At 39.0% G+C, this 26130-nt stretch overlaps 1 protein-coding gene across 1 annotated transcript in view; it reads left to right on the top strand.

The window, feature by feature from the left end:
* The window catches only part of LOC139710066 (uncharacterized), a gene marked incomplete at its 5' end in the record, with an annotated part of 29772 nt that extends 10321 nt beyond the window's left edge, over positions 1-19451 (top strand). The window contains 2 exons of the mRNA XM_071622011.1: positions 675-878; positions 19152-19451. Of these exons, the coding sequence (XP_071478112.1) occupies positions 675-878; positions 19152-19451 (504 nt within the window). The remainder of the gene's footprint in view (positions 1-674; positions 879-19151) is intronic.
* Positions 19452-26130: the final 6679 nt, after the last annotated feature.

Here is a 26130-nt window from a genome sequence, read left to right as displayed (position 1 = left end):
CCACTGATTGCAGTTGGAAAAGTGTCAAATGCTGACTGGACATATACTGTATACAAAGGTATTGAAATGAATTGAATTTATTGTTCAGCATAAAAAAAAAGGACAAACATCAAAGAACAACAATAATAAACAATCATGACAAAGCACAGAGGAAAGACGGATCTATGGAATACATAAAGCTGAAGGGAAGCAGCCAACGAGGAATTAAAAGTTTCCTTAAAATCTGGCCCACCCAGAGAAACAATTAAGAAAAGAATGCATTATTGGTAATCATTTTCATATTTTAAACAAAGAGATGACAAATATACAGAAGTAAGAACAGAACAAAAAAAAAAATGTACAGCAGTAGTACTTTAACACTACATTTACATTACAGAGACAGTACAAAAGATAAAGTGAATTATAATCATTACATGAAATAATGAAGTTATAAATGATAATCTTGTATAAAATTCTCCTTAAGTTTACATTTGAATACATTTAAAGAGGTCGTTTTATGAATATGTGTGCTAATGGTTGATGACAAAATTAAATCCTGAAATACCTTAAATCCTTAAATGATATCATATGCATATCACTCTTCATATGACTCCTTTTTGATGTCACTGCTTTCATTCTTCCATGATATGCAGCAGGAATTAAACTCAGTCCTAATTCTTATTTCAAATTTCAAGATACCACCGATGGAGAACTATTCCATGGATGGGCGCACATATCGATACTTTCATGGAGACCCACTGCTTCTGTTTGGGTATGGGTTGTCCTACACAAAGTTCAGCTACTCCAAGCTCGTCGTCGCCCCAGCCAGCATTCATCCATGCCAAAATGTAACATTGAACGTCACTGTGACGAATGTAGGAAACTACACAGGGGATGAGGTGAGATTTGATTTAATTTGATTTATTTGTGACCCTGCATCATGAAGCCATCAAAAAGTCGCCAGGCATGGAATTTTAAGTTTAGGGCAGATTCTGAAAGAGCAAACTGTAAGCTTTAAAATGATATATAACTCAATTCAAATGGACTCTCCTAACCTATCTAAATATTGGAAAGAAAGCAGACAGTCTGGAAAAGTGTGAACTGAGAAAAGAGGCTCTAAAGCACAGGGTCTTTTCAAGCACTTGATCTTTACCAAACCGTGCTAGCTGTGTGATGAATAGGACAAAAAAACAGGATGTAAAGCAAAGTGGCAACAACAATGAAGAGATAACAACTAATTGACAAAATGCCCTAAATCGACACAGCCAGTAGTAGCCATGATAAAAAAAGTATGTATGCCTATAATTTTTTATCATGGCTACTACTAAAACACTGATCAATTTGGTACTTATTTACGTCGATGTAGGGCCATTTGTCAATCAGTTGCAATGAAAACATCTCAACGGAAGAATTTCATGAATTTGAATGAATAGATTATCTGATTAAGCTGAAACTGATCTATAGGTAAATGCATTCTGTCAGTGGTGAATGCCAACTTTCAAAGCAGTTAGAATTATCCTTTCATAAGTTATAAGAGTTGAAAGTGAAGAGTGTGCAGAGGATTTTCAAGAAATGAAAAGGTGCCTCTAAGACATACCTAGGGACCATTTCATGAAAGTTGTCATCCCTGACAAGTTGTCAATCTCTGACAATCACCATGGTAACAGTCGGCAATCAGAGCTTTTCAGTCAATCAAATCCACAGATTTTGCTGAAATTGTCAGAGACTCACAACTTGTCAGTGCCGACTAAATTGATGATAAACCCCCCTGATCCTCTTCTTGGACTTGAATTATGCTTTTCTGACTTTGTGATTCCTTTTGCTTCGTTAAATCCTAAGAAGTTTCGTCAGAATTCTTTTGCATGTTTTATTTTATCCAATTTTGTATAAGGCTGCACAATATACAACTATATTCAACTTTTGGGGCCTATTATTTCTTGTATAGGGCCCTATTTTTTTCCTCTTCTTTCTTTAAAACACAACACAATATCTAATGAGTTGACATGAGGCATTTTGGAAATGTTTGAATTCTCCTCTGTTAGACTTTCTCAGCATTGAGCATGTAAAGATTAATGTTTCTCCTGGAAATATCCACTCAAAGATGTATAGTCAAACCTGTCTGTAGCGACCACCAAAGGGAAATGAAAAGAATTGCCGTTATAGACAGGGGGCCACTTTAAACAGGTTACCAGACGTTGAGTGCATTGCCTACGTGTGCATTATCACTGTATATTATATAGTGATAATGCACACGTAGGCAATGTTTTTATTGAAGTACTTGTACATGTGGGACTACAGTAGGCCCTATGTGTACATGTATGCATGTGTCTCATGCATTGAACAATGCTGGTATTGGTTTTTGTTGTTTCACAGCATACAAGCTTTTCAGTAGCGCAATAACTGACTACTCGTTTGGCTCAAGCCCAGTTTATAGAGCAAAGCTTGTCATCCACCTACCCCCCATTTTGATACCTAACATTTAATAAGTGTTTTTCTAGGTGCACAGGATTTCAACAAATAACCATTAGACATTTATAGAAATGTACTGGGTTTGAGAATGTGGGCATGTTATACAAAGCTATTTTAATGTATTACTCCATTCAGTTATGCCATTATCACATAATGCTGTGTACTTTGTACATGCAATTGCTTCTTGTGCACAAATGATGCGGGAGGGTGGTTAGTAGGTAAAATTATTCACTTAAAGAATAAACATTAGAGTACTTATATGTATTATAGACTTTGAAGCATGGGGATCACTGTAGCCATACTGTATCTATTAATTACCTTTTAGTACGTGATGGGCAATCTTGTTCACATTTATCCCACTACATGCTCCATGATTTCTATTATCTCCTCTGGCTGGAAATGGAGAGTTCCTGAGTGCTAACATTCTTCTGTTACTTTGATAAAGATATTCTAGTAAAACTCTTGTACCGTGAGACACTCTGGTACCCTACGATACTCTAGTCCCTGGGATACTCCAGTACCGTGGGATACTCTAGTCCCTGGGATATTCTAGTACCATGGGAGACGTACTCTAGTACCCTTGGACACTCTTGTACCCTGGGATACTCCAGTACCCTATGATACTCAAGTCTCTGAGATACCCTGGTACCCTGGGATATTCTAGTACCGTCGGATACTCAGGGTACCATGGAATACTTGAGTACCCTGGGATACTCTAGTACCCTAGGATACTGAATGGTACTCTGGGATACTCTAATGCCCTTTGATATTCTAGTAGGGGAGAGCGGGGAGAAGTGGGACATTATTTCAAGTTCGCCGATTTTCTTCTGATATCTTTTTATAAAAGAGACGATTACATTTCCTTGCGGGCTTGCATGAAGGTTCATATGGTAGGTTACATAAAGAGCTATAAACTGGGGGTGGCACTGTTCTCAATTTTCTGCAGTTAATGAAAAGAAAAAACCTTATTTTGGGGGAGAAGTTGACCCACCCGTGGGCAAAGTGGGACAACGGCAAGGGAGAAATGGGACGGTGTTGGTAAAGTGGGGTAAAGTGTGACATCCTATAAACATGTCGGAAAAGTCAAAGTTTGAAGGCGTAATGAAATATTGGTAATGAAAACAGTCAAACATGCTTTAAAATGATCTTTATTTCAACAAAACAAGTTTGAACAACATGTTTGAAAATCTGAACTGTTTTACATGTAATGCTATTATGAGGGACAAATGGGACACGTTGTCCCAACTGTCCCTCACATGGCATATACATAGATATGTACAACTGCTCAGTAACCATGCAGGCATTTGTCAAAAACAAGTTATATTAGTTGCATATCAATAAGGCTCACCACCAGCTTCAATTGTGCCCTTGAAATCGTGAATACAAAGACAACAGGTTAATTAACCTGATTTAAAAAAAAAATCATATTTGGGGGAAAATTTTCAATAGCAATTTATGCACACTTAGAATTTGCCGAACTGCATGGCTTTCTTAATGTGATGTATGGTTGCTAGGGACTTATTGTAGATATTAGCCAATCGCTGATTGGTTGAACAGTTTTTGATTCAGAGAACGTGTCCCACTTGACCCGCGTCCCAACTCACCCCGCTCTCCCCTACCCTGGGATACTCTAATACCCTTTGATATTCTAGTACCCTGGGACACTCTAGTACCCTGGGACACTCTGGTACCCTGGGATACTCAGTAAACTGGGATACTCAGTAAACTGGGATACTCTAGTCCCTGGGATACTCCAGCACCTTGGGATATTCTAGTACAGCAGGAGACTCTAGTACTGGTACTCTGAGACACTCTGGCACCCTGGGATATTCTAGTAACCAGAGGTACTCTAGTCCCTGGGATACTCCAGTACCCTGGGATACTCTAGTCTCAGGGATACTCTATATACCCTATAGGATACGTAATGATACTCTAGTACCCTTTCATATTCTATTACCCTGGGAAACTCTCGTACCGTAAGACACTCTGGTACCCTGGAATATTCTAGTAACCTGAGATACTCTAGTCCCTGGGATACTCCAGTATCATGAAATACTCTAGTCCCTGGGATACTCCAGTACCCTGGGATACTCTAGTCCCTGGGATACTCCAGTACCCCAGAATACTCAAGTCCCTTGGATACCCTGGTACCCTGGGATATTCTAGTACCCTGGGAAACTCAAGTACCCTGAGACATGCTGGTACCTTGGACACTCAAGTACTCTGGGATACTCTAGTCCCTGTGAACCCCAGTATCCTGGGATATTGTAGTGCCCTGGGGTACTATAGTACCCTGCTATACCCTAGGTACCCTAGGATACCATGGGCGTCACCAGGGGGGGTGCGTTGGGTGCGAACGCACCCCCCTTCAGATCCTTAAAAAAGAAAAAAGAAAAAAAAATCAGTCTGCGAACGACCTCAACGCCGGACGCTAAATAATTATTCTTTTCTATTCTTTTTTTTTATATTTGACACCAGGGACACACACACACACACACACACAAAAAAAAAAGAAAATCGTCGGCAAAAACAATTCGCACCCCTGGTTCTGGCAGCACTGATTTTATACATATCTATTAGTATTCTACAGTGTTTACTATTTATCGACCGTACTGTACATCCGTGCGATACGGAGCACTTATACACGTTTGCACGTACGTGTGCTACTTACAAGTATGTAGGGTATATGTATACGTTACTTCTGACCAATCCATATTGCCAGCCCAAGAGCGAGCCTTAGCCTCATTAAAAAAAAAAATGAAAAAAAAAAAATGGAGGGGCAAGCATATCATTTTGCCCATCCCCCCCCCCCCTCCATAATTCCAGAGACGAGAAGATTTTCTTTTTTTTTGACAGAAAAACAAAATGTTACCCCCCAAAAAATATTGGAGGGGCAAGCATATTTTAATTTTGCCCCCCCCCCCATAATTGATAATTCCCGTAATGAGATTTTCTTGCTTTTGAAAGAAAACAAAAATGTTGCCCCCATAAAAATATTGGAAGGCAAGCACACCATTTGCCCCACCCCACATAATCATAATTCCCGCGATGAAAAGATTTTCTTGCTTTTTTGTTAGAATTTAAGAAATCTGTCCAATTATTTCACCCCAAAGCAGTGGCGTAACTACGGAGGGGGGGGGGGGGTGCGCCCCCTCCCAATCCGCTGGTTAAAAAAACAAACAAACAAACAACCTACCGAAATAGTAGTTTAAGTGTTAGTAAACTGGTTTTTGAATGAAAGGGTGATCAAGAAATAAGATATTTTTTCTATGATTTCTTTTAACCATAATTAAATAGGTATATAGTGTGAAACATTGTTCAAAAAACCCGAACCCGACAAAAGATCGTGATTTAGCATGATTCCTGGTTGGCATTCTGCATATTATAAGCAGGATGTGCGCAGTGTACTCAGTACATCCGAACGAAGAGTTGCTACAATGTTGCGCAATGTGATGTAGAATGTACACCTTTGTACCTCACGCTTCGTTACATCAAAGCTAGATCATTGATTTTGCAGTGTTGCTTTACATACTAAATGTCTTGCATTGCCAATAAAAAGACTTGACCTGGGCTAATTCCTAACTTTTCCATGTATATAATACACACACACAAACAAACACGAACAATTAGTTTAGGGAATGCTCTAAAGTGCAGATTTTGGACATCCTTTCCACGACGCCACGTCGCTGGTCATAGCTCCCCTAGTCATGAAGTCACGAACATAAACCCACACCCTTGACTACAGTGGCGGATCCGGGGGGGAGGGGCGCACCGGGCATTCCCCCCCCCCCCCCTTTAATTTCCAAAGCGAAAAAAAAATATAGCTACAAACGGCAGTTTGGGGACTGTAAAATGTCAAAGTTTTCAAGCTCGCTCGCTCCGTTCGCTCGCATTTAATGTTTATGCCATTCTTCTGATGTTGCTGCCAGTAATTGCCTGCAGTTGCGCCCGGTGCGCCCCCCCCCCCTTAATTTCCAAAGCGAAAAAATATGGCTAAGAACGGCAGTTTTTGGACTGTAAAATGTAAAATTTTCAAGCTCGCTCTCTTCGCTCGCTCGCATTTAATCGTTATGTAATTCACCTGATGTTGCTGCCAGTAATTGCCAGCAGTTCCGCCCGGTGCCCCTCCCCCCTTAATTTCCAAGACGAAAAAATATGGCTAAGAACGGCAGTTTTTGGACTGTAAAATGTAAAATTTTCAAGCTCGCTCGTTCCGCTCGCTCGAATGTAATCATTATGCTCTCTTGATATTACTGCCATTATTTGCCAGCAGTTGCGCCCGATGCGCCCCCTTAAATTCTAAAACGAAGAATTATAGCTACAAACGGCAGTTTGTTTGTTTTTTACTGTAAAATGTCAAAATTTTCAAGCTCGCTCGCTCGCTCGCATTTAATTGTTACGCAATTCTCCTGATGTTGCTGCCAGTAATTGCCAGTAGTTAGGCCCGGTGCGCCCCCCCCCCTCCTTTATTTCCAAAGCGAAAAAATATGGCTACAAATGGCAGTTTTGGGACTGTAAAATGTCAAAATTTTCAAGCTCGCTTTCTTCGCTCGCTCGCATTTATTCACCTGATGTTGCTGCCAGTAAAAATTGCCAGCAGTTGCGAACGGTGCGCCCCCCCCCTTAATTTCAAAAGCAAAAAAAAATATGGCTACAAACGGCAGTTTTTGGACTGTAAAATGTCAAAATTTTCAAGCTTGCATTTAATTGTTATGCAATTCTCCTGATGTTGCTGCCAGTAATTACCGGCAGTTTCGCCCGTTGCGCCCCCACCCCTCCTTTATTTCCAAAGCGAAAAAATATGGCTCCAAATGGCAGTTTTGGGACTGTAAAATGTCAAAATTTTCAAGCTCGCTCTCTTCTCCCGCTCGCATTTAATTGTTATGCCATTCACCTGATGTTGCTGCCAGTAATTGCCAGCAGTTGCGCCCGGTGAGCCCCCCTTAATTTCCAAAGCAAAAAAATATGGCTATACAAACGGCAGTTTTTGGACTGTAAAATGTCAAAATTTTCAAGCTCGCTCGCTCGCTCGCTCGCTCGCATTTGATTATTATGCAATTTTCCTGATGTTGCTGCCAGTAATTACCGGCAGTTACGCCCGTTGCGCCCCCCACCCCTCCTTTATTTCCAAAGCCAAAAAATATGGCTCCAAATGGCAGTTTTGGGACTGTAAAATGTCAAAATTTTCAAGCTCGCTCTCTTCGCCCGCTCGCATTTAATTGTTATGCCATTCACCTGATGTTGCTGCCAGTAATTGCCAGCAGTTGCGCCCCCCCCCCTTAATTTCCAAAGCAAAAAAAAAAATATGGCTATACAAACGGCAGTTTTTGGACTGTAAAATGTCAAAATTTTCAAGCTCTCATTCAATTGTTATGCAATTCTCCTGATGTTGCTGCCAGTAATTACCGGCAGTTGCGCCCGTTACGCCCCCCCCCCCCACCCCTCCTTTATTTCCAAAGCGAAAAAATATGGCTCCAAATGGCAGTTTTTGGACTGTAAAATGTCAAAATTTCCAAGCTCGCTCTCTTTGCTCGCTCGCATTTAATCATTATGCCATTCTCCTGATGTTGCTGCCAGTAATTGCCAGCAGTTGCGCCCGGTACGCCCCCCCCCCCCTTAATTTACAAAGCACAAAAATATGGCTACAAACGGCAGTTTTGGGACTGTAAAATGTCAAAATTTTCAAGCTCACTCACCGCTCGCTCGCATGTAGTCGTTATGCCATTCTACTCAGTGATATCGTTGCCAGTAATTTGTCGTTTCACACCGTCATTCCATAATCCATTTATAGGGGGTACAACCCCCTCCGGCACTTCCACACCCTCTCCACCCTCCCCCACCGTTGCTCGCTCCCTCGCATACTAACCCCCCTCCCCCTCCCCCCCCCCCCCCCCAAGATGAAATCCTAGCTACGCCGGTGCCCTTTCCCCGCTTGGTTTCCCTAAAAAAACACAGTAAAAGTCTAGGGATTGAGAGCTTCCTATATTCCAAATGTCTGTCCAAAAAATCTCGTAAACATTTTAGTGTCAAAACGCACCCCCCTTGAAAAAATGCTGGTGACGCCCCTGGATACTCCATATGCAGTACCCTGGGATACTCAGGGCACCATGGTATACTCTAGTACCTTCGGATACTCTAGTACCATAGGATACTTGATGGTACCCTGGGATACTCTAGTACCCTGGGATATATTCTAGTATCCCAGGAGACTCTAGTACCCTGAAACACTCTGGTGCCCTGGGATACTCTAGTACCCTATAGGATATGTAATGGTACCCTGGGCTACTGTAGTCCCTGGGATACTCCAGTACCCTGGGCTACTCTAGTCCCTGGGATACCCTGGTACCCTGGGATATTCTAGTATCATGGGAGACTCTTCTACCCTGAGACACGCTGGTACCCATGGATACTCAAGTACCCTGGGATACTCTAGTCCCTGGAACCCTCTAGTCCCTGGGACACTCTAGTACCCTGGGACACTCTAGTGCCCTGGGATACTCTAGTACCCTGGGATACTGTAGTACCTTGGGATACTCTAGTACCCTGGGATATTTTAGTCCATGAGATATTCTATTCTAGTCCCTGGGACACACTAGTACCCTGGGATACTCTTGTACCCTGGGACACTCTAGTACCCTGGGATGCTGTAGTACCTTGGGATACTCTTGTATCCTGGGATACTCTGGTGCCTCTTATCTGATAACTCTCTAGTCTAGCAGCCAGAAAGGGTCCCCGTGCACCCCCCCCCCCCCACCCCACAAAAAAATTCTACGATATGTTCGAAGATCGAGAGAACCTGTATTTTCCGAATCCGGTTGTTGCCAGCAGAAAAAAAGGTTGCGCGCGTCTAATTTGCATATTTCTAAGATGGCCGCCGCCCGTTGCTAGGAAACGGATTATTTTTGAATAACTTTAGTTAGGAATAACAAATTACCATAAAAATGGTATCATTATGAAGAGAATTAAATTTCCTACAAGTTGATACCCCATTTCATGGGATAAATAATTCTTGTCGTGAAATATTAAGGAAGGAATTATGTTTTTTAACATTTTTCTAAAAAGATACGGAATTTGGTTATGATGTTCTTTTCCACACAGTTAATATGCATTTACAAATAACATTTGAATTTTCCTAAAATTATCCCCCAAACATAGCTATTATCATGTGAAAACTGCTTTCCAATACACCAATTCCTTTAAAAGTTACACGACATTAAAGGGGACATGGTTCAATAGGTTTTACAGCAATATTTAAAGGTTATAATGTCTCCGCGTGCAATTGCGTAGGTTCTGTATGTGGGGTTTGTTGTAGATCACTGCTATGTATTGATCAAATCTCATCGAAATCGGCGAAGAAAGAAAGAAAAATTACACTTTCTATTCCTTATATGAAATAAAAATGTTTTTTTTTCTATTCTGTGTTACCAAACTCAATCCATTCAGATTCCCATATCAACAGTTTCTTGTCTTTTTGGATTCCCTCCAAGAACGTGGAATTAATCACAACGTATCTGATATTAAAAAGTTAAAGAAAAAAATTAGACATGACAGTTTCCTCTTATTGGAAGATTAAAGTGAAAAAAAAAGAAGAATCTTATGCTAAAAGCGCTAAGAAATAAAGAACTTGTTACATGGCCTTTCAGAGTGTAAAACGAAACATGGCTATCTTATTTTTTCATAACGAAATGAAGGGAAGTATCTGTGCAGTTCATGTCGGCCTATACTGGGTTACATCATAAATTCTTCAGAAATGGTCCCCGTGCACCCCCCCCCCCCCGAAAAAAAAAAATGTACGATATGTTCGAAGATCGTCAGAACCTGTATTTTGCGAATCTGGTTGTCACCAGCGGAAAAAGGGGGTACGCGTGCGTCTAATTTGCATACTTCTAAGATGGCCGCCGCCCGTTGCTATATAGGAGACGGATTATTTTTGAAGAACTTATAGATAAGAATATCAAATTACCATAAAGATGGTATCATATTAAAGAGAATTAATTTTCCTACAGGTTAATACCCCGTTTTATGTAATAAATAGATGATGTCATGAAATACTAAGGAAGGATTTTTTTTCACATTTTTCCCAAGAAATACGGATTTCAGTAATGTTTTTTCCATACATTTAATTTATGTTTACAAATAACATTGGAATTTTCCTTAAGTTAACCCCATAAATAAGTATTATTATGTAAAAGCGGCTATTCAATACACCAATTCCTTTAAAAGTTACACAACATTAAAGGGAAAAGGTTCAATACGGTTATACAGAAATTTAAGGGTAATGTCGACGGCCGCACTTGCGTAACGCGTGTAATACTATAATAATTATTGCAAGTATGAGACCCTATCACTTCTTACATCCAAATTATTGATTAAATATCATTAAATCTTGTGGAATATGAAAGAAAATTAAATTTTCTATTCACTATCACCTTTGATCTACTCAGCTTCACTTTTAGTTTACGTCTTTTTTCATCAAGTAGGGTGAAGGCCTTACGAGAGGTGTAATTTCATGACGGCTGAAACGGGCTTACCTGGATAGGGGTTTTCAACATATTGATATTAATCAAACTTCTCTTCATCAACTCTTATTCTTCTGATCATCTTCACACACATACTCACACCTCCAGTATCACACACAGGCATTCATGCAGGGGAAATGAGTTCAGTCGTGAATTTCGTGAATTTATTGAATACGCCATTATTGCATTCATGGAACATCAAACTCGAATGCTTTATTTAGATGTCGAAATAAGAGATACATGTATACCGCACAAGCGAAATAATTCTCACCATGCTCTAGCATGAAATCAATTTATTTTCATATGATAAGATCGCACATACGTGTTCTCATTCTTTGGTGGTTCACCTGGTGGTTTTTAAACATATTGCTCATACGTTTATTATTGCCAAGAAACTAATAGATAGATTACAAATACCAAGGAATGGCAATGATAACGAATAGTTGCAAGTCAAATCCAGTCGCTTTCAAATTCTGTCTTTTTTTAATACAAAATGATTTCACTTTATTACATGGGTTGATTTAAATGCAATACAATGTAAACTTGGTTGTTAAATCCGTTAGGAGTGACTAATAATCAATATTATACAAAAATGAGAGAGAGAGAGAGAGAGAGAGAGAGAATGTTTTGGTTAAGTAAACCTTAATGTATGGATCTATAAAACATGAGGGAAATGTCAGAGGGAACATTAACCATGCATGCGTGTATGTATGTGTGCATACTATAACTATGTATATATATATATATATATATATATATATATATATATCACGTTTATATTTATGCAGGTTTGTATACGTTTGTGTTGTGTGTGTTTGTGTTCAAGGATGTATGTGTATGACTAATGTGTTAAACATTAGATATTTCAGAGTGTAAATGTTTAAACACAACGAATGCAATATTTTCATGTTTTCCACAGAAATTAGACATATAATTTAGATAAATTTGTTAAAATGATTTGAAGTGTATCTGCTATAAGCGCATCTGACGTGCAATTCACTTTATAGAGCGCATGTAAGTTCCGCTGGAATAACAACTCATGCATGAATTAAATACACCATCCAATCTTTTCAGATGTCCATGCCCTACTCGTCCGCCGATCCTTTTTAGATAGAGTACATACAAATGTGCATGATCGATGCCCAAAAGATTATTGACATTGCACGTTAAACACTTTGACTAGGTTCCCATTGTTGCGCGTCTCGATATGCTACCTACATGTATGTATACTATCTACCACAAATCGATTCTTAGTCTACGAGTGATCGTGGTGATCTTATCATGGCTTATCACATCTTGAGGTCTATGGTGGTAATCGTGTTGATCGTAGAAGAATTATTGGATTATTCGAAAAATTACTACGATCAACACAATGTATTTGACTGACATCAAGATTTGATTATCTGATGATCAGCACGATTAGTCCCCGAGTAAGACCACGATTTCGGGCGCATCGAGAAAGTGGAACCAGCTTAGTGAATTCCACGAGAGTGGTAACGTACCATAAAGGATAATCAACACGACAGTTTCAATACCGTACATATCAATATTTACATATTTTCAAAAATTACTTCACCTATGTAATCTAGATCCTTTTTTATGCCTCCGCCACGAAGTGGTGCCGGAGGCATTATGTTTTCGGGTTGTCCGTCCTTCCGTCCGTCCTTCTGTCCGTCCGTAATGAATTTTGTGGACAGCGTAACTCAAAAACCTTTTCAGGTATCCTCATGAAACTTGGCATGTATGTGTATTGGGGGTGAAATTGTGCCTATCAAGTTTTGGGTGCACATGCTCAAGGTCAAAAGTCAAAAGGTCGAGGTCAAATGCTTAAAATTTTACTATTTCCCCCATATTTTTGCAATGCCTTAAGATATTTTCTTGAAACTTAGTGTATACAGGTATTACCCAATTAAAATTCACTGGTAAAAGTTTGGGGTCATGAGGTTAAGGTCAAATGTGAAAAGGTCAAGTGAAAATGATAAAATTTTATTTTTTTTCTCTGTATCTTGGATATTGTTTAAAGACACTCAGTCGTGGCGAGTGGTTTGTGCGGCACGGAGACGAACGCAACACGCTGCCTCCCCCATTCTGTATCAAATGTAGTGACCCCCGAATGAGAATAGCGCTGGCTCAATGGGTCAGCGAAAATACGGTAGGCTACAAGAGAGCTCCCTTTGCTTATCTCCTAACCCAAAATGGCTGTCCCAGCGAGCCACGAGAGCTTCCGAATGGACGCTCACTCTCAGTGCGCATGCGCATGAAGAGAGGCCAAAAGAGCCACGCGTCTTCTGGCCTCTCTCCTCCAATCACCGCAGCTCGCGGTGACAATATTTGTGTATGATGCGTACACACACACGCACACACACACACATACACACACACACAGACACGCCGCAGCGTCTTCTGGCCTCTCTCCTCCAGCAGCTCGCGGTGACAATGTTTGTGTATGATGCGTACACACACACGCACACACACACACTTGTGTCAGTGGTAGCATTACACAAACTTCGGTCGTTCGGAGTTTACGTACCATTAGGGATGGCGATCGGCTGCCTTTAAGGTATCTTCATGGAACGTTGTATATATGCATGTACTGACTGGAAGTGATTATCTAGGGAATTTGGGGTTCATGGGGTCAAAGGTCAAGGGCAACACTTCAGAATTTCACTATTTCCCTCATATTTATGCAATGCCAGCAGGACTTTTTTTTTAAACTTTTTTTTTAACTTGGTGTATGCATGTATAACCCAAAATATAACTTGAATATATAATTTGAAAACGATAATGACATTGTTTCCATTCGTGTTGTGTCGTTGGGCCCGTTTATCTATATCATGACGAACCTCCGGAATAACGAACCTTTGGGGGAAAAAAATGAACCTTCGGAATAATAAACTGTGACCAATATTGATATATTATACAAGCTTTAACGCCGACATCTATTAACTTACTAATCGCACTCTTTGAAGGGAAACACGCCGACAACCAACGACACAACAGGAATGGAAACAATGTCATTATCGTTTTCAAATTCCCAGTAACAGGGCATTTAATCTTGTTACTTTCGCGTGGCCTTTCTTTCTATAATATACAGGAAATAAATTTGTTATTGCTTTCAGCCGGCAGCATAGCTTTCGATGGCTTGTGATATCATTAGACTTAAAACATTGAGCTCTCCATAGCTGACAATTGATGTATTGTTTGAGTTAGTCTTTGTACACCACTTCATGACCAATTGCTAATAATAGTCTTAATCTTCGTTGTAATATTAAACTAGAAATGTCGTTATGACGACTGGTATGCCTCCGCCAAAATGCATGATTCTCCTAATAGGTCTATAGGGGGGCATCCCACGAGACCGACACCCACGAGTCATACGGTCCACGAGACCGACATCAATATTAGGTCCATGAGTCATACAGCCCACGAGTTATACGGCTCAGGAGTCATACAGCCCATGAGTTCGACACTACGCACAAAAGGCTCATGAGACCGACACTAAGCAAACACAGCCCACGAGACCGACACTAAGCAATAAAGGCTCATGAGACCGACACTAAGCAAAGAAAGCCCACGAGACCGACAGTAGGCAAAAAAGGCCCACGAGACCGACACTAAGCTAAAAAGGCTCACGAGACCGACACTAAGCAAAGAAAGCCCACGAGACCGACAGTAGGCAAAGAAGGCCCACGAGACCGACAGGATAAACAGCGCCATCTACATCTCAATCACCTGTACAGGATGTTCCATGAACGGAAAAATAACATACTGGCGGGTGTAATTTCGTAACGCTATCAATTGAAAGATGGTGACCATCTACATAATTATGAACGTCATCAAATATGTATTTCTAAATACTTCTGGGGAGGGGGGCAAGTGTGTCAGGGAGCGACATTGTTATCAAGTAGAAAAATTGAATAGTATTCTTCATGCCCCCGCCCCCCCCCCCCCCCCTCCCAAAAAAAAAAAATAGAAGAATTAGTATTCTTCATCCCCCCAAGAAAGAGACAAAAAACAAAAATGAATTTAAAAGAGGACAATAACGAAGTATGGATTAATTTTAGAGCTTTGCTAATGCCATCGTGCTATTTTTGATAGGCTTTCCCAGTTTTTAGCTACAAGATGGACAAACTATAAATTTTACCTCTTCTCTTTCCCGATTCACTAGTTGCTTATTCTATTTTAGATATTCTACCCTCCTGCTTTGACGTTTTGCAGTAAGATCTATGTGTAATTTTCTCTGTAACTATAATGTAATTCTACTGATTAAAACGTTTTATATCGCAGGGATTCACCTCAATTTTGTGGCTTGTGTTATTCTCCTCCGAACAGTACATTCTGTCATGAAATACAATAGCTGTTTTCATGGATGCATCTGTTTTTTTCCGAACCCTAACGCTACCTTAATAGACGATTCCGTTATTTTTTTATTTTTCATTAATACTAAATCAACACCCTCGCAGGTTTATTGTGGAAAGATCTGTTACACACTTTTACTGTACTTTGTGTTCATTTTTTTTTTCACAAACACACACCCATGCAAACACAATTAAAGATCCTGATCATTTCAGGGGGGGGGGGGGGGGGGGGCAACTGATGGGGTAACACCCTGCCGGAGATGGCAACTCTTCTTTTCCCTCTCTCATATCTTCTTATGCTATTATCAGGACACCCTATACAATTTATTGGTCTATATGTGGCGTTGTTCATCCTGTCGGTCTCGTAGGCCTTCTTTGCTTAGTGTCGGTCTGGTGAACCTCTTTTGCGTCATGTCGGTCTCATGAGCCTTGTATGCGTAGCGTCGGTCTCGTGGACCTTTTAAGTGTAGTGTAGGTCTCGTGGGCTTTGTTTGCTTACTGTCGGTCTCATGAGCCTTTTGTGCGTATTGTCGGTCTCGTGAGCCGTATAACTCCCGGGCTTATTTTACTTGATGTCGAACTCGTGGGCTTTATTTACTCAGTGTCGAACTCGTGGGCTGTATAACTGGTGGGCTGTATGACTTGTGAGCTGTATGACTCGTGGGCTGTATGACTTGTGAGCTGTATAACTTGTGGGCTGTATGACTCGTGGGTGTCGGTCTCGTGACGTGCACCCGTCTATAGTACATGTGGACAATGTGTGATTACATTTTCACAAAATTAGAAAAATATTATAATGGCATGTTTGTCACAAATGTGTTGAATGTTCACCTTCCTTGACCTAGGTTTAATAGGATGAATAGGAGAGCATGTATTTGGGGATTTTAGGACTTTAACTTAATTGACTTTGACCCTTTCATAAGTTTATGCATTGAGTAATTTTCAAGGTATGGAGAAAAAGTGCAATTTCTGTATTGAGTAGAAAATTTTTACCATTTTCATCTGGCCTTTGACCCTAAAATTCATAAGAGATTCACTGTCAGGCAGAACATGCATAAATATGTACTAAGTTTCAAGATACCATGAGCCACTTCCGAGACATGGAGGAAGAAGTAAGTTCAGCACTTTCACTTGATCTTTGACCTTTGACCTTTTTGACAAAAAAAAAATTGCCAGAGAATCTCTTTTTTGGGTTATACATGCATACACCAAGTTTTAAAAAAAGTCCTGCTGGCATTGCATAAATATGAGGGAAATAGTAAAATTTGAAGTGTTGCCCTTGACCTTTGACCCCATGAACCACAAATTCCCTAGATAATCACTTGCAGTCAGTACATGCTTATATATTATGTTCCATGAAGATACCTTGAACAATATCCAAGATAAAGAGAAAAAGAAATAAAATTGTAATATTTTCACTTGACCTTTTCACATTTGACCTTAACCTCATGACCCCAAACTTTTACCAGTGAATTTTAATTGGGTAATACCTGTATACACTAAGTTTCACGAAAATATCTTCAGGCATTGCAGAAATATGGGGAAAATAGTGAAATTTTAAGCATTTGACCTCGACCTTTTGACTTTTGACCTTGAGGATGTGCACCCAAAAGTTGATAGGCACAATTTCACCCCCAATGCACATACATGCCAAGTTTCATGAGGATACCTCAAAAGGTTTTTTAGTTACACTGTCCACAAGATTCATTACGGACGGACGGAAGGACGGACAACCCGAAAACATAATGCCTCCGGCACCACTTCGTGGCGGAGGCATAAAAAAGAATCTAGATTACATAGGTGAAATAATCTTTGAAAATATTTAAATATTGATATGCACGGTATTGAAACTGTCGTATTGATTATCCTTTATGGTACGTTACCACTCTCGTGGAATTCACTATTAAGCTGGTTCCACTTTCTCGATGCGCCCGAAATCGTGGTCTTACTCGGGGACTAATCGTGCTGATCATCAGATAATCAAATCTTGATGTCAGTCAAATACATTGTGCTGATCATAGTAATTTTTCGAACAGTCCAATAATTATTTTATGATCAACACGATTACCACCATAGACCTCAAGATGTGATAAGCCATGATAAGATCACCACGATCACTCGTAGACTAAGAATCGATTTGTGGTAGATAGTATATACATGTATTAGCATATCGAGACGCGCGACAATGGGAACCTACTATAGTCAAAGTGTTTAACGTGCAATGTCAATAATCTTTTGGGTATGGATCATGCACATTTATATTTACTCTATCTAAAAAGGGCATGGATATCTGAAAACATTGGATGGTGTATTCAATTCATGCATGAGTTGTTATTCCAGCCGAACTTACATGCGCTCTATGGAATTTATGTATGGAAAAAACATTACTGAAATCCGTATGTCTTGGGCAAAATGTTTTTAAAAAAAATTCTTCCTTAGTATTTCATGACATCAACTATTTATTACATAAAACGGGGTATTAACCTGTAGGAAAATTAATTCTCTTTGATATGATACCATCTTTATGGTAATTTGATATTCTTATCCATAAGTTATTTAAAAATAATCCGTCTCCTATATAGCAACGGGCGGCGGCCATCTTAGAAGAATGCAAATTAGACGTACGCGTAACCCTTTTTTCCGCTGGCGACAACCAGATTCGCACGATACAGGTTCTCAGCTCAGGGGGGGGGGGGGGGGGGGCCTGGTGCACGGGGACCATTTCTGAAGAATTTATGATGTAACCCAGTATGGGCCGACATGAACTACACAGATACTTCCCTTCATTCTGTTATGAAATAAGATAGCCATGTTTCATTTTAAACTCTGAAAGGCCATTTAACAAGATCTTTATTTCTTAGCGCTTTTAGCATAAGATTCTTCTTATTTTTTTTTTCACTTTAATCTTCCAGTAAGAGGAAAGTGTCATGTCTTATTTTTTTTCTTTAACTTTTTAATATCAGATAAGTTGTGATTAATTCCACGTTCTTGGAGGGAATCCAAAAATACAAGAAACTGTTGATATGGGAAGCTGAATGGATTGAGTTTGGTAACACAGAATAGAAAAAAAAAACATTTTTATTTCATATTATTATAAGGAATAGAAAGTGTAATTTTTCTTTCTTTCTTCGCCGATTTCGATGAGATTTGATCAATAGATAGCAGTGATCTACAACAAACCCCACATACAGAACCTACGCAATTGCGCGCGGAGACATTATAACCCTTAAATATTGCTGTAAAACCTATTGAACCATTATCCTCTTTAATGTCGTGTAACTTATAAAGGAATTGGTGTTTTGGAAAGCCGTTTTCACATGATAATAGCTATGTTTGGGGGATAGTTTTAGGAAAATGCAAATGTTATTTGTAAATGCATATTAACTATATGGAAAAGAACATTGTAACCAAATTCCGTATTTTTTTAGAAAAATGTAAAAAAGCATTATTCCTTCCTTAATATTTCATAACAACAACTATTCATTCCATCAAATGGGGTATCAACTTGTAGGAAATTTAATTCTCTTCAAAATGATACCATTTTTATGGTGATTTGTCATTCCTAACTAAAGTTATTCAAAAAAAAAATCCATTACCTAGCAACGGGCGGCGGCCATCTTAGAAATATGCAAATTAGACGCGCGCACAACCTTTTTTTCCGCTGGCGACAACCGGATTCGGAAAATACAGGTTCTGACGATCTTCGAACTTATATCGTAGAATTTTTTTTGTTTGGTTTTTTTTTTTTTTTTTTGGGGGGGGGGGGGGGGTGCACGGGGACCCTTTCTGGCTGCTAGACTATTCTTTCTCTGTTATTTTCCTCCAGGTGATACAGGTGTACATCAGCTGGCAGGGCATCAGCGTTCCGACACCCAAGATCCAGCTGGTTGATTTCGCCAGGAGGGAGATTCAAGCAGGGAAGAGCATTGCTGCAGAATTCAAGATCATCCCAAGGGTCATGGCGGTGTACACTGATGAATGGGTTCTGGAGCCCTGCACTGTAGAAGTTTATGTAGGGGGGCAGCAACCAGGACAGAAAGTCAAAGTTCCCTCCAATGTGCTATCCTCAAAGTTCCAGATTGTAGGTGTGGCAACCCCTTTGTCAAAGTGCCCCTATCCCGGGTAGTGGGTGCACAAAGATGAATCAGTCTGCTGTCAGGGTGAGAATGGATGGAGATGAGGCATGAACCTGAAGAGTTGTGTGCTGCCGGGAGAGATACTTGCCTGAAATATGCCTGAAATAATTATTACCTCTGATGTTTATCTGTTTACTTTTCTTTTCTACTTGCCTACAGTTTATTTTTTTATCTATTATTATTATCATTTTTTTTTTAAATATTGATGATCCTAACCAGTCTTTTACCATTTAAAGTATGCACATTATCAAGTTCCTACAGACTACATGCTGTCAGAACTTAGGGTAGGGGATGGGGGTATGGATTCCAAAATGATGGAAACGTCAATTCTGTGAGTGTCCCCATCTTACAGAGCTTTGTTGCAGGCTTTTTGTGTGTGTGTGTGTGCTACAAGGACTTGTAAAACAAACAAACACACACACGCACAGATTGAATCAGCTGCCCAAATGTCTGTTTGATATCCCATCTTCCGTTATGTTGGATTTTTCCTTTATGCACTTAAAGGAGTCTGTTTAACTCGATATTGTTGCAGGGTGTACTGTACAAACAGGGTCTGGCATAATGTATTAGTGGTAGGTTAATGGTTCCATATTACTGTAAGGAGTGGTCTGGAAGCATGGAAGGTACGAGTAAAGTTGAACTGTTTAATAGCTGTAAATAAAATAAAAAAAGAGAGACTTATGTAATGTACCCTAAATTTGCCACTGTGATTGTACTTTGATTTCTTGTTGCCGTAAAGAATATGGGCCGATGATATATACCTCAGTATGTTTGTTTGGTGTCTGTTTCTATGTACCACTTTATGTATCATATTATTACATCATTCACATCAAGCTTTGGTAAAGCTGTAGTAGCCCTTCTATTTGTATCTATTGCTTCAGCGTATCTCATATTGTTACATGAATTGTGCATAATACATGTAGTGCTGTATTCCTTGTGATCAAATGATACTTTGCAGTACATGTATTTGTTTCTTGTCTGCATGTATGCTTATTCAGGAGAAACCCACCAATAAAAGCAAATGTTAAAAACTCTTTAGCGTCAGGCTGAGACTGTATTGCCCGATTACATCAATGATCTTTATTCCTTGCCAACGGGAAATGCGAAGAGCACAGACCTGCTAGAACAGATCTGTCCGAATAAGAATGTGCACCGAAGCGTACCCTCATTGGCAGCGTTCTTCTCCAGTCGAAATTCTTCAACTGCGAGTGTGCTGCTCATAAAGGTGTACACAACTTATTTACAGGGATTCTCGGTTACAGTGGACTCCCGTTATAACGAAGTCCTCAAAATCGGCAATTTTCTTTTGTTATATCGATATTTGGTTATAACTGAACAAATAAACAAAAAACAGAGAGCGGATATTTTGCAGCCTGAATTTTTACTTCATTGTAACCAGAATTTTGTTTTAATCTTGTTCGTTATAACGGGAATGCACTGTATGTATCCACGTCCAACAAAGAGCAGATAATTTTGGGGCCTGAATTTTTACTTGGTTGTAATCAGAATTTCGTTTTAAGCGTGTTTGTTGTAACGGGAGTGCACTGTAGTCTATATATATCCAAGTCGGGCCAACCTTTGCCTACTGGGTCTTAAACGTGCACAGAATGCAGCAAATCGTCGTTATGCATTGTCACTGAAATATTATGTGCGCAGGTATGGATATTCTTGTAGATTTTCTTATGACGTTTGTTTGTTTGTTTTCAAAAGAGATGTAAAACTGCAAAAATGTAAACACGTTTAAATCAAAAGGAATAAAACACTGCTCCAATGGTTCCTTCCATTTCTGTACTCTCTATAAGCCAGATATTGTACCGTCATTGTCTAGTTTCGCCTTATTTATGTCCTGTTTTTCATGATGTGATGATGTCTTGAATGCTGAGAAGCACCTAATCATCTACAGGATGATTTTAACTGAGTGGATTGCAGCATAACAAGTAGATTGTTGATCCTTTCTAAGCTTGCTGCCGCAGAAGTCTTTTTACCTCCCCAACAATATTAAGTTTCCCCACAGATTTATATACAGTGTTGTATTTGCAGCATCTGTCCATGACAACGTAAAGTAACTCATAAATTATTATAAGTTCAGTACCGGTATATAAAGACTTATGATAACATTTACATGACATGATGTGAAGAGTACGTGGAAGGTGATTAACGAGACACTCAAATACAAAACCAATACTGATCTTCCCAAATATATTTTGGCGGACGGCCGGCAGATTAACGATCCGGTTAGCATGGCGGAATCTTTTAATAATTATTTCGCAAGTCTTGGTCCACATCTTGCCAGTAAAATCCCGAAATCCTCAACTGAATATCATAGATACTTAGGTAATAGGAATCCTCAATCAATATTTTTCGAACCTATTGTTAAAGAAGAAATTGTTGATATCGTCAAGAATCTAAACGATAAAAAAAGTTCAGGATATGATGGAATTACAAATTTTCTTTTAAAAAATGTTCTGAATCAAATCATTTCTCCTTTAACATACATTTTTAATCAATCTCTACTTAATGGTAAAGTCCCCAATAAAATGAAAGTTGCAAAAGTTGTCCCTATCTTTAAGAAGGGACAGAAAGATTTGGTGAATAATTACCGACCAATATCTCTATTGACTTCGATCTCTAAAATCCTTGAAAGGTTAGTTTACACGCGATTATTGAAATTTCTCACAAATCATAATATTTTATCAGATTCTCAGTTTGGTTTCAGAAAACATTATAATACAACCCATGCTTTACTCACTTTTATAGACAAGGTAGCTCATGCTATAGATAATTTTGAGCATACAATTGGAGTTTTTCTTGATTTCTCTAAAGCTTTTGATACGATAGATCACGAAATTTTATTTTCTAAACTGTATCATTATGGAATTCGCGGGCCACCTCTCGAATGGTTTAAGAGTTACTTAACTGATAGAAAGCAATTTGTTAACATTAACGGCTATGATTCGCAGTTAAAACTTATCTCATGTGGAGTCCCACAGGGCTCCCTCTTGGGCCCACTTTTATTTATTTTATACATAAATGACCTTCAAAAATCATCGCCAATTTTATCATTTATTTGTTTTGCTGATGACACAAGTTTGTTTTGTTCTCATCGAGACCCTAATACATTAATTGATATGATGAATATTGAGCTTAGGTCTGTGCAATCCTGGATTTATGCCAACAAATTATCCCTGAATATAGAAAAAACTTATTATATGGTATTCAGTAATTCTTTGAATGTTGTCCCACATGAGATCAAAATAAATGATATATGTTTAACGCAGGTCAATAACGCGAAGTTTTTAGGGCTTTGGATTGACCGAGAATTATCCTGGAAAACTCATATTAATTTTGTAAGTAAAATTTTGTCCAGAAATATTGGAATTTTAAACAAGCTTAAACATTTGTTCCCTGTTTATATTTTGCAGAGTATATATTCTTCTTTAATATCTCCACACTTTAATTATGGAATTTTGGCGTGGGGAAACGCAATCAATTTACTATTAGATTCCCTTCTTCGCATTCAAAAGCGAGCAATAAGAATTATAAACCACGCCGGATATTTTGCTCATACCAACTGTTTTTTTCATCAAAACAGAATTCTGAAAATTCCAGACCTATTTTATTATAATCTTGGAATTTTCATGTATAAACTAACAACTAATGAATTACCATCCGTTTTTATTCACATGTTCAAAAGAAATCGCTCTATTCATTGCTACCCCACTCGTCAGAGTGACGCCTATCACCTTCCCCGTACTCGCACTATTTTTGCAAAGAAAACAATTATGTTTACTGGACCCAGATACTGGAATGACCTCCCTCAAGATATTACTTCTTCCTTATCCTTATTCACCTTCAAACGCAAACTAAAACGGCTATTACTTAGTGGATACACACTACCCGGCTCTTAGCAACATTCTCTTTTTTAATACCCCCAGTCTTTTGTCTTTGTCTGCAGCTCCAAGTTACTTCACGATACCGTTATAGCACTTTGTGTGTGTGTGTGTGTAAACACGGCGAAATATGTACAGTCTCGTTTAAGCGATACTAAAGTATTCATGTGGTTCGTTAGTTCGTTTTTAATACTGATTTTGCACTGGTACAATTTAAGTTGGTCGAGATAAACATGTCCGTTCTCCGTATAATTTCACGCCTATAAATTCGGGAACCTACAGTTTTTACAAGCGTCATTGCTTTTATGTAGGCCCCATCATATTTCTGACATTTATTTGTGATATCCTCAGATGAAAATGACCATTTATATTTGTGTGTAATGTTAGTTTGTCTTTTTTTCTTCAAACATAAGATATGGTTGTATATGTTTTGTACTTTTGTTTTATTGTCAATCATTTTGTGATCCCATCACTGAGAAATATGAAATAAACTTGAAACTTGAAATAAACTTGAAATAAACATAAAATCAATTGAAATCAATCTCAAGTAGGCCTATTATCAGGACGGATGAATAACATTGTGTGCACGTATCCCATTAAAGCAGACGCTTGTGAGAGATGGTCCCCATGGATGCTTAAAGATTTAAAGATATGCGGGATGACAACTGAGTGCATCTGCAGATTTGAAATGGATCGACTATGGATTCATATAGGACATAATTATGTAAAGTCAAAAACCAAATCCTCTGCTGAATGGAGCTCGTAGGTACGTATCTGTTCGTGTGGGATTCAGGAGGAACAAAGAATGAGTGATAGAATGCTAAAGAAGTGGATACAGACTGCAATCAAAGCCCTTTTCATAACGACGATTTGAAAGGTCTTAATGATATCCCCCTCCCTTCATCTAATCTCGGTATAAAGCCTACTCCCAAACGATCACAGTACGATGACGCACAGGAAGCCTTATGGAGCACCCTGACCAATGTGGAAATTCATTGGGCTTTTTTTGGGAATCTAACCATCTACTTGGCTTGTCTGCATGGCCACATTATATAATTGCCAGCAGTTCAAATCAGCGTAATGAAAATGGGTCGGTTGGTATAATACACAAACATGCAGTCAGTTATCACCATATTTTGCTAAAGTTATTAATTTTTTTAGCTCACGAGCACTCCAAACGCAAGGCTTGTTCTACCAGTTGGTCCTAGATAGGACAGAGATCGACCATATCATCGGCCGTATTATCGGCCGTATCATCGGCCATCCCACGCACTGACTGCCATCTCCTGAGCTGACGCCCATTATCGTACGATTAATGAAGGGTGCATTGTACTTCAAATATTATTTTATTCTACACACAGGAAGTTTCGCCCAGTGTCAGCCATCTTAATTCCACCCATGGGAACGACAACTCGTCTCTGACACCAGTTAATAAAAAAAAAAAACCTGTCACCTTTTGCCTGTATTGAATATAGTTTTTAATAGTTACACCTTGCAGATTTTGATTTCAATACAGGTTAAACGCCAGTTTAAAAGGTTTCAAAAGTAAGTCCATCATCGGATACAGCAAAACAAAACTTTTCTAATGATACCTCACTCATTTTCGTTTGTTGCATAACAAGGAATATCTTTGAAGTTAGTGAAGAAAAATATCCAATGTTTTTTTCTTATTATTTTCTTTGTTTTTTTAAAGCAGATTTAATTGCAATGGTCTTACATTTAAAAAAAATGGAGTTATTTTTCTTTTCTTTTCTTTTCTTTTTTTCGGGGGGGGGGGGGGATCAAATTCCTCACTTGTCTTTGGTAGCTCAGGTTTCGTAACAAAAGTCACAAACATCCGGCGCCTCGATATTTTTCTTTGTGTTACAACGGAAGACAAACATGTTCAGTGCATTATTTTAGATTTGTTTAAAAACCCTTATGAGTAAAAAAAGGCCCAATTCTACCCTACACTTCTAATTCCTAAGACTGCGTTGTAATAAAAACTTTAAAGGAACAAGTCAAGCACATCGCTCCACTTCGCAAGACAAAGAAAGAAATTAGACTGTTTATTTGCATACATGATCTCTGGCTAGACGCATTGAAAAATATTATTTTGCTTGGCAGGACAAGATCTCTTGAGACACGTGATTGTCTCAGTTCGTAATTTGCCTCTTCCGCTTATGTGCGAGGTGCAGAATAATGTCAATTGAATTTGGGGAATTTTATCAATTTCATACCACGTCGCCTTCACATTCAGTTCATTGAGTCCTTGATGATTGCAAATATTTGTTAGGGTTTTTTTTCATGAGGATAAGTCTCTAATCCGAATGTATACCTATCAAAGAATGATTCATGTTGATCGACAATGGAGTCTAAAGGCATTGTCAATGAAAGTTACGCGAAGGAATGTAACAGCTTTTCATAGTTTCGGCGCAACTTTAGAAATCGGCTTTAAAAGTCAGTTATATACCGCACCGCATCGACAATTTATTTTTTGTTCATGCATGATATACTGAATTGTACCTCCCATTGATTCCACTCGGTTGTATATTTGCCTCCTTTAACATTTGGTGCTCTCTTATTGCCATTTGTTTCCTTTGTTTGCGAGTGTCTTGTCGTGTATCAGTCATTTCCTGTCATTTTTCAAACTTATATCTGTGTCAAGTTCGCGTCACGTGTTATGTGAGAAGGGGACTCTTAAATGTATAGTATAGCATTGGTTGAGATGGGGCTTCAGGTTTTCAACTTTTTTATGACATACAATGTAATAAGATTCCCTTTATAAGATATGAAAACA

Source organism: Diadema antillarum, unplaced genomic scaffold, assembly GCF_040938485.1.
Source record: "Diadema antillarum isolate AM-2024a unplaced genomic scaffold, OU_Dant_1.0 seq00001496_RagTag, whole genome shotgun sequence".
Lineage (NCBI taxonomy): Eukaryota > Metazoa > Echinodermata > Echinoidea > Diadematoida > Diadematidae > Diadema > Diadema antillarum.
Note: the sequence above shows the minus strand (reverse complement) of the source record. Positions and strands in the feature narration are given on the sequence as shown.